This window comes from Stylophora pistillata, chromosome 3, assembly GCF_964205215.1.
Source record: "Stylophora pistillata chromosome 3, jaStyPist1.2, whole genome shotgun sequence".
In the NCBI taxonomy this organism is placed as follows: Eukaryota; Metazoa; Cnidaria; class Anthozoa; order Scleractinia; family Pocilloporidae; genus Stylophora; species Stylophora pistillata.
Window position 1 is genome coordinate 39,173,465 of NC_142521.1, and position 10,145 is coordinate 39,183,609.

Here is a 10,145-nt window from a genome sequence, read left to right on the forward strand (position 1 = left end):
ATTGAATGTCTGGGGACTATAGGTGAGTGCATGGCAGGAGGTTTTCTTATTCCGTGAAGGTTCTTGTACAGGTCGTACAACTAATTGTATTGATCAGTGTTGCTAGACTTTTGATATTAGTAAGTCTCGTAACGCATAAGGGCACTTTTTTTAGCGAGGAAATCACTGATTCCAGCCTTTTCATCCTATCATTGTAATTTATTAGCATTCAGAATAAAATTTCATACGTATTAGCTATACTGACTCACCTTTCATAGCATGAACCAACGTGCCTTGTAGAACTCAGAATAAAAAAAAAAATAAACTGTATTTGAAATCGGTGTTGATTTTTCACTTCAATCCTGGCATATATATATATATATATATATATATATATATATATATATATATATATATCTTATTAACCAAGCGCGAGGGCCGTACTGGGAGAATATCGGCCCGAGGTCTTGACAGTACGGACCGAGCGCAGCGAGGTCCGTACAAAAAAGACCGAGGGCCGATATTCTTCTAGTACGGTCCCGAGCAAGCTTGGTTAATAAGAGATTTATTATACGACTGAAGTTCAAAGGGACACAAGTGCGGTATCATTCGGGACCATTCGGGACAGTGCCCGGTCCAATACTGAGAGAATATTGACCGGCAATAGAGCATTTTGATTGGTTGATTTTAGTTATTGGCCCTCTGACTGCCCGAACTCGTGTAACAAGTCTTATTATTACCTTTAGAGATGAGCTTTTTCGACAAATATGAAGAAAATGAGCCTACGTTAAGGCCATTTCCCAGTTGGTATGGAGGGCTGGACATGGGAAGCTTACCTCATCTTTATTCACCCGCAAATCCCATCGAGGACTCTGACATGGATCGACTTCTGAGCATAGAGAACGAGGGGTTGAAATCTTGGAAGCGGGTGAAAAAATCTGGAGAGCTGGAGGTCTATTCGCGTAAAGGACTGGAGCGCGGTAGTCCGCCTGTTACCAAGGTAACCGACATAAATGTACCAAGATAATTTAGTTTTATCATTTGAGTTGATAATGTAAATTAGCCACGGTAAAGAGTTTAAAAGCTGATTTCTTGAGCGTTATCCCTTCGCCAGGCTTTCGCTATTCGCTCTAACGAAGGGCTGACGTTCGAAACGTCAGCATTTCAACTCTTTACTGTGTCAATTTACATTACCATTTAGTTGATAGAACCAGCACCACAGTTTCCTTAGTAACTTACCCCCTTTTGACATGATTGTAACCTTTGAGCATCGCTTGATGAAAATATCGTTCTTCGGGGGTATTCCTTTGTTCATAAGACTTCACTAACTCTTACGGTTTCGTTCTGTAACAGACATTAATCTGAGTAATGGCAGATAAAAACCATTCGGTTTTGAACTTTCTGTTATTGACAGTTAGCGACATGACAGCTTGTTTCTTTAAATTTTACAGGCAGTAATGGTCTTAAAAGATGTTCCATACAGAGATGGTATGTAACGTGTTCCAGACTCTTTATTATATAAACTACAGTGTTTTGGAATAGTTCCCAGCCCTGAGAAAAGCCGTAACAGCAAGCGTTTGAAATTACGATAACCTTTTTTTACGTGTTTAATATCGCTAATCAGCTGCTGATACGTCACTCGCCTTTTGCGTCACTCTGTTAGGTTGATGAATGAGAGGCATAGCGTCCACCATTCTCAATCCAAGGTCATTTGTCGAGTTTTCTTGTCACTAACAGCTTATGGCGTTTATATGGTAGACAAAATGATACACGGTTGCTTGTAGATGTGACATTTCTCTACGAGGTTAACACTCGAAGAGAAATTCCATATCTAAGCACGCCCAGATATTATTCTCTACGTATTTATTATCCTCGATTTTACGACGTGCAAGTTTCCTGAAGTTGGATGCGATTATTGAATGTACAGTGAGAATAATCCCGCCATCCAGTTAAAGGTGCTATCAATTGCTTTTTTTTTTTTAGTGTAGAATATGAGCTTCCATCGCTAACTATCACTCAAACATTTTTCTTTTTTTAGCGATTGATTTAGTTTCTGACTGGGATGAACGGACTCAGTGGGACAAAACATTTGACGGCGTCTCATTTCTGGATCAGATGGCGGACTTTAAAGTCTTGAAATGGTGAGTTAAAAAGCGTAATGAATAACAGGAAGTAAATTGAATGAGAGGTGGTATTATCATTTAGATAGAATATCTTTGTTTTTGTTTTGACTGTGTAATGTTCGCACTGCAATTGTATATTCACAGCTATCAGAAGAAAAAACATCGATGTGTAGTGTTGGCCACCTTAGATCGAGAAGATGAAGAACCGTATTACGCATGCGCATGGAAAGGAAGCACCCATCCGAGTGTTCCTGGGGAGGATAACAAACTCAATGTGATGAGGTCCGTAATGTGTTAACTTCACTTCAGAATTCTCTTCTTATCTTTTAAATATTAGAAATTCGTTCATTGGCTGAAGTTTCTTATTAAGAAACGGTTACTATCTTTTTTGATACTTTTCCCCTCCTTCACTTCGTAAGTGATTATATTGGTGAGACTTGCAGATTCTCTTTTCCAAATAAGAATAATTGTTCTATCATATGAAGCCTCGCTATCCTTAAAATCGTGACTCCTTTACCCGATAGTCAAACAAAACCACACCTGGCAAAAGATTACGAGCCGTCCCTGCTTTTCGGCGGACTTCGTCGCGCGGGTCAAAAAGAAAGAGGGACCGCTTGTAGTCTAATCTGGCACGGATGAGAATATTCAAAAGTTTATCCGATCTGGCGAGTGAAATATTGTCCTAAGTTTTTCTCGGTTAATCAGTAATGAAATCGTATGGAGGTTAAATCCAGGTTAGCGTATGAAATTTGTATACCCAGACAACATGTTTTCGACCAATCTATGCGACTTGATTTCTTCTGTAGACTGGAGACAGGTATCTGTGGTGCCATTATCCGCCCTTATCACGATGCTACCAGATCCTCGAAAATCTCAATTATCACACAAGTACGAGGCTCTATTCCTAGTCCTCTAAAGAGCACGTTCTTGACGGGTAACCCCAGCAAGTGGCTGATTTGGCTAAAAAAACATCACGACACACGAGCTAAGGACATCGTGGAGAAAGTGGAGAACGAAGATGATACGAACAAAGACGAAGCCTCTTCGGTTTCATCCAGGTCGGAGAATCAGAATTAACGAGTACAGAGACAATTTTGAGAACATTGTGACGTTAGCTGTTTATTTTTTACAATTTAGGGTAATGTTTGGCAAAATATCTATAAAAAACAATTTCGGCCCGTAGCAGTTGAGAGCTCGTGCGTTATCAAAACTGGATTGTTATATAGGTAGCTTTTAAACATTTTTAAACATTTCAGTGCTTATCGTGCTTATTTTTCTTTCCCGCGCTTTTCCACACAACTGAGTGACGTGATAGTGCTATTAGCGGCGGTCAGTGGTAAGGTCAAAGTAGGTGTACGTTCGTAGGGTACGATCACACGTTATGGAAAGATCACGTGCGTTCTACGAACTCGAGCTTACGCCCCGCTCAGGTTTGAAACACATTAAAAGCGAATAGCAGAGATGGCAATTTCAAAACGGGTGAATTAAAAAATATTAGCTCGGCTGATAAAGGAAGAAAGAGAAGCTAGTGTTTTAAGGAGGAGGGGGGGTTATTATCAGAATGAATAATAAAGAGCTGACTTAAAACTATCAGAAAAGTCAGCCTTGACATCAAAATATAACTTTTGCACACATTAGATTAGTATTATAGACTGTGATAACTTGAGCATTTTCTAATGTAGCTCTCTATAGGAGCACCAAGAATACGTTATATAGCTGACCACATACACCTAGCATCATATTTGTATCTCAGATTAGTTCGTAAAGGCTGTGTGCCCACTTTTTTAAGAGTACCCGTGGCTATTTAATATTGCTTATAAACATTTACTCGCCTACTTTGAAATATAGTAGTGCAAAAGAGTATTGGTGGACAATAATTGGTAGAATGGGTCAGGGGAGGGACGGGTAGGTGCGCAGTTGCCCAGGTTGTTCATGGGTAGTTAATTAAGGTATAATGTGTATTTAATGAGTAGTATTTTTTACTTGAGAAATGAAAATGTTTGAGCTGTTAATCATAAGATGCGTGCACTAAAAACCTTGGGCTAAACGTTCATTGAAGAGTACGAAATCAAAGCTTAAGCCTCGCAATCTTTTTCGTAACATTGCTGGAATAAATTAAGTGTGTGTTGGATTTTGTAGTTCTTGTGGAAGATGACCATTAAAGTGCTATTCCACAGATTTTTTTTTATTTCATATTCAAAGTTCCTATTGTACAGTCAAATGCTTTACAAATTGACTTTGTATGTGGAAAAACTGTTGATGAGCTACAATGTGTGGCAAAATCTTGGCCCGCTCTACTACATGTACTTCATTAATTTATTTCGATAACTTTCATTTATTCCCCTCTCCTTTCATATCAATTTCCAGGGGTTACAAAATGGTCATAAATTTACGCAACATTCTTTGGTAGGGAGAGGAGAGGAGGGGGGGGGGTCTTTCAAATTCTGTTGTGAAGTCGTTTTGTCGTTGAAAACATTCTGTTACAATTGTTTTGATCACTCGTATAAAGATAAGCGGCCACTCTTCATTGGAATTTAACGGTTTATTTAATTTAAGCAGCAAAAATTTCATATCTATCTTTTAAAAAGTGTTACGCCAAGCTGAAAAGCATCTTTTGCACTCTTCGGAATTGAATTTTCTTTTATTGCGGTTATCACTTCCTCCCTAACGTTCACAAAACGTGAGGCAGCCGTTTTTAAGTTTCACGACCCTGTTACAATCACCTCGCGCTAGGTGATTATAGCGAAATACGACGCAATCCTCGACCAATCAGAGCGAGCGCATCTCTTTAATTAATCATCGCGACAATCATATTGATAGAGATTAATTGTAAGATTTCTATTTATCATGTTGGGTTGTGAGTTGTCGACCACCTAGTAAGGCAAAGGTGTTCCAACTACGTTTGCCACTCATTGTAGGCCAAGGTATTTTTCTTCAAATGCGAGAAAGAGACCTTTATTTATTCAGGGTAGCCCACTCAGGTGCCTTAAGCACTGCTATCAATTGAGGCCCTAAGTAAAGGAGGAACAAAAATATACTGAGGGTGCAAACGAGTTCTTGGTGATGGGACGTTATTCAGAGTAGCCCACTCAGGTGCCTTAAGCACTGCTATCAATTGGGGCCCTAACTAAAGGAGGAACAGAAATATACTGAGGATACAAACGAGTTCTTGGTGATGGGACGTTATTCAGGGTAGCCCACTCAGGTGCCTTAAGCACTGCTATCAACTGGGACCCTAACTAAAGGAGGAACAGAGATATACCGAGGATGCAGACGAATTCTTGGTGATAGGACGTTGATAACTGGAAAACATTCTCATTTCAAGTTCGTGGAAAGCCCACCATTGGTGTCGACTGATCCAATAGAGGTAGATTGATAAAGTCTTCACTCGTGCCAAGCGGCCCATCCAGGCAAATTTTTTCCCGGTTTCCTTGGCAAGAAGCAATTAGGAATATTACTGCTCCCTCCTGGGTGGGATGCCAGTCCATTCAACGTGAACTTATTCCTGGGTGTTTCGTCAACTTTCCCTGACGGTTCGCTAGTATCCATTTATATTCCTGGGTGGAGAGAGGCACTGTGTGAGTAAACTGTTTTGCCCAACAACACAACCCTGTCAGTGGCCCGGGGTCCATTTCTCGAAAGTCCCGGTAACTTAACGGGCCCATAAAGCTGTTCTGTTTTCATTCAAGATGGGGATTTCAAAAGTTTTGAAAATGATGCAATAAAACTATCAGCTAAAGAAACAAAAAGGACTGGTTTGGGTGCCAGATAGGCCTTTATAGATTATACTAGCATAATTTTTGGCATAATTTGAGCAAACTGGCATAATTTCTGCCAAGTAGCAATGCTAGCATAATTCGCATATTTTGATAATTATGGGATCATTTTTGATGCTACAATTTGATCATTGTTAATCTCTACATCCTAAGCATTTGGTGACGTTATTCGATGTTTTAAGTTTTAGTTCAAGTAGTAGCATTTGTAGTTCATTGTGAATCACTGAGCGGCGTCTGAAACGGTCTGAGCCCGGGTCTGGGGTGCACCGGAACCGGAAGTCACGTGGTAGGCCATGTATAGTCTAGTGCTAGTGTGCATGTTTACAAGAACCACATGTTTATTTGAATTTCATTGTGGATTTGTTGCGTTTCTTTCTTGTAGACCAACGGCTTCTAATTAAAAAATGTATTTTTTGGACTTATTTGCAATTTTTTCAAAGAGCACAATTTTAAAAAAAAGGGGCATCATTTGGAAAAAAGAGCATAATTTTAGCATAATTTATCCAAAAGAAAAGCAATGCTACTAGTATAATATGCTACTTTTGCTAGAATAATCTATAAAGGCCTAGTGCCAGAACGTGCTTTCATATCCTTACAATTTTGATTTTAAAACATAGTTACGGGCCCGTAAAGTTACCGGGACTTTCAAGAAACGGGCCCCTAGCCACGTACGGCTTGAACTGGGAGATCAGCCCGTTCAACCTAAGCCATCGCGCCTTCACATCCAGCACAAAGCCGACCTATTATAACACTTGATTAATCACACGGAAAATTTTTTTGTCAGGGATATCATCAGGACTTATAAAAAATAGTTTGTATACTCTTCGCTCGATTAAATCGGACGAAAACGGGACAAAAGCCGAAAAGAGAATATTATATACGCACGATATTCGGTCTGCAGAGACAAGCAGGCTGTTATGATCTGTGAAACGATAAACAATAAGCGCGCGTAGGATTACCTTGTGCTTTCGTGACAATTTTTTCGTTCTTAGTTCAGCCGTTTCGTTAGTTAGCTTCTTTATATTCCGTTCAATTGGTTGCTTCTATCAAATTTATCTCCTCAATAGCTTTACTCTCTAACACTCTTTGATCACGGTTGCTTCCTTCGATGATTTGTTTCCTTTCTTTTCTTTTTATATGAATTAAAAATATACAATTTAGTTTGGATATATGTGTGCATTTAAAAATCCACTCCCTTACACACTTTGAAAATAATATTTCTGCTCCTCCGTGATCGGAATATTGTTTGGGAAAGCTATTTAAAGACAAACCACTTCAGAAGAGCACGTTTTCTACCAAACTTTAACAAAGATGCAAATGTCATTGGGCCGCTCTGATTATTACAATATGATTTTACTCGATATTTGATACCTCTCGAGTTGATGTATCAAATTTGTTCAAAGTTATGATGTACGTGCTAAGTTTCCAAGTAACGCCAACAGTCAATAAGAATTTTCATTGTTTTCTGGCGGCGCAATATTTCCTTTGCAAAAATTTAACGGTACTATACAAATTGGGACAAATCACTTTTAACTTGCAAAAAAAAAAAAAAAAAAAGAAAAAAAACAAAGAACCGTAAATAATTAAATTTCTAAATATATCACAGGCGGCCCAAGCTCTCTTTGAGAACCACACAAGGAACACAATTTGCATATCGATTCATAAGGATTTGTATGGGATTTTCTACAAGATATCCACAGAGATAGTTAAAAGTGAAAATATTAAATAAAAATGGCTTACCTTATTCCATACGTGTCTTTTTTGCTCCTGGTGTCATTATTTTACCGACTTCACTTGATTTGAGCGATTTTTTGGAATCCTGGTTCTCTACCACATAAAGAGCTCAAAGAGAGCTTGAGCCGCCTGCCTGTGAATATATGTAATATTTCATGTTCCCCTGTTGAAGGCCATAGATCATATTAAAGATTAGGAACAGTCTGAAGCTGTTTTTTTAGTGTATTCAGCCGCTGAATATTTTTGCAGAAAGAACCAAAGCAAACGCGCGAAATTAATAATTACAATAAAACACGAGATTAGAAATTGTTCAAGGAATACCGAGGCCTATAATTATATTGACAAACCATATAGCGTTAATATTACCAGTTCACTTCAAGTTTTCAATATTTTTTCTTACATTTTCTTTTATCGTGCACCATTTTCATTCTTATTTTGGTTTTGAAAAACCATATCAGAGAATGCTTATCTTGCTTTTTCCCCAGAGGCAGATTTAATCATTTTGATTTCGGTCCAAAAATGAAAAAGAACCGAGAAAAACTTATCTGTTCGAGGATCAAAAGAAACTTTGGTCAACTTAAACAGCGAGAAACGAAGTGGCCGCTGAAAGATAAACAGAGAAAATAACAGCAAGCAGCTGCTATGGATATGCGACCGACTTTTTAAAAATTGTAATGAAAGTCTACAATTTCTTGCCTTGCAAAGCTCGTGGCTAATGATTGACCGTCGCAAATGAATAGCGCATAAAATTACAACTTGTAATAACACAGATATTATATGTCTAAGGCGTCATTTTAAGCAAAGTTACGTCGCAGTATGTAAAAAATAGTACAATTCCTCCTTGCCGTTCATATCTGACATTGTTTTCAAAACACATCGATGAAAGTCTTGGCAGATACCTTTTTACTGTACTTAATGATAAATTTAAAGCTCGCCTTAAAAGCTGCTCGAGGCCATGACTTTAGTGTGTCTAATGTTTCTGTCTTCGACAGCGTAATTGATGTTTTCTGTGGGTTCTAACCAATGTTTGAAAATTAGGAGGTGGTTTCTAAGTGTTTTTTTTTTTTAAGACCGCCTTATACATTTTAATTTCTACATGCTTATAAAAAGGGTGTTACCTAGAACAGACACTTTCGAATATTGAACGCAACAGAGTCGAGATCTAGAGGGATATATAAATCCTTACATTACTAATCACTGTACGTTAGGAATACCGTTAAAATCCTTACAAGTATTTTGGTTGTAATGACTCAAAAAAATGATTGAAAGATTACCGTTTTAGATAACACAGACAGGCATATAGCAAGAACATTGAAGGAAAATCTCGGTAAACCACATCGATTCCTGAGGGTGTAAGAATAACACACCGAATAATTATTTCTTTGTCTTTCAAATGAGACGAACGCAATAACTGGTTCCCCGTCAGGAAATTCAATTTACGAACACCAGTGGGAAGTGCATATATCATTAAACTGACAATCCGTCGATCGAGCTGTCCTTGAGGAGCGACACAGTTTGGTCTGTGAACGTGACGTACTCCTTCGTTTTTGTAAACAGCTGAGAACAAATAAAAAAAAAACAAATAAACGAAAACTTTGTTTCCCAGGCATTTGTCATAAAGCTGCTCATCTAATTACTCAACTGAAGACGAGCTGTTCAGTGATGGTTTCATTTCGCCTTGGCGATCAGTTCAAAGGTATTTGCTTTGCGCATGCAGACTAAAGAAACATTGCGATAACAGACTGGAGGCAGCGCTCTAAAACGTTCTGTGGTATTCATTCCCCCGAGTTTTCAACACCTTTTGACTGAGACCAGCCTGGTTAGCCAAAAGTTATCGACGGTGGGATAAAAATCAAGCTCGGACGCGAGCTCTGGAAAAAAAAAACAAAAACCAAGAGATCAGGCGACACAACTTGCTATCAAGCAGCGAAGAACGGAACCCTCAAATGGCCGCAAATGAAAGTCAAACGACGAAATTTAAAAATCTAATGGATTTGTACATGAAGTTTGAGCTTGCAGAGGGAATTTGCCTGTCAGTCCTGTCTATTTTAACGGTTTCCACCAACATTCTACTCTTGGTAGCAATTTGGAAAGACCCTGAGAGAAGTTTTAGATCTCCAACTACTTACTTCTTGATAGGCCTTGCTATTGCAGACCTCTTCACTGGCATATCGACCGAACCATTTTTCGCCGTATTTTACATCATGAATTTCCAGAGTGGAGGCAAACATATTCCTAGCATGGTAACCAAACTCTACAACATAGGACAGTCAATATCGACTGTAACAATAAGCTCCTCGTATTTGATAATCCTGGGTCTTTCGATATCGCAATACATCGCCATTAAGTGGCCACATAAGTACAAAGTTTTAATCACGCGAAATCGCGTCATCGCAAGTGTCGTACTGAGCTGGGTGTATTTTATTTGTTTCACACTGGTACTTTCTTGCACTCCAAACATTGATTCCAAATTGTTTCTTAAGGTAGACTTAGCCTTGCATCCTGTTTTGATATCCACTGTTTTATTCATAAC

At 38.6% G+C, this 10,145-nt stretch overlaps 1 protein-coding gene and 1 long non-coding RNA gene across 3 annotated transcripts in view; one reads left to right on the plus strand and one right to left on the minus strand.

The window, feature by feature from the left end:
• The window catches only part of LOC111331419 (uncharacterized), a 15,540-nt gene extending 11,260 nt beyond the window's left edge, over window positions 1-4,280 (plus strand). Inside the window, exons 10-14 of the mRNA XM_088752491.1 lie at window positions 726-979; window positions 1,431-1,467; window positions 2,018-2,120; window positions 2,247-2,384; window positions 2,909-4,280. Of these exons, the coding sequence (XP_088608617.1) occupies window positions 726-979; window positions 1,431-1,467; window positions 2,018-2,120; window positions 2,247-2,384; window positions 2,909-3,179 (803 nt within the window). The 3' untranslated portion in view covers window positions 3,180-4,280. The remainder of the gene's footprint in view (window positions 1-725; window positions 980-1,430; window positions 1,468-2,017; window positions 2,121-2,246; window positions 2,385-2,908) is intronic.
• Window positions 4,267-9,953, minus strand: LOC148736047 (uncharacterized). 2 transcript variants are annotated; one of them, XR_015998529.1, is made up of 4 exons: window positions 9,742-9,953; window positions 8,887-9,169; window positions 7,619-7,745; window positions 4,267-5,659 (listed from the first exon to the last, which is right to left on the minus strand). It is a non-coding gene; the product is annotated as an uncharacterized LOC148736047 (long non-coding RNA). The 2 variants fall into 2 exon arrangements; XR_015998528.1 differs by having other exon boundaries at window positions 7,619-9,169.
• Between the last annotated feature and the right edge of the window lie 192 nt (window positions 9,954-10,145).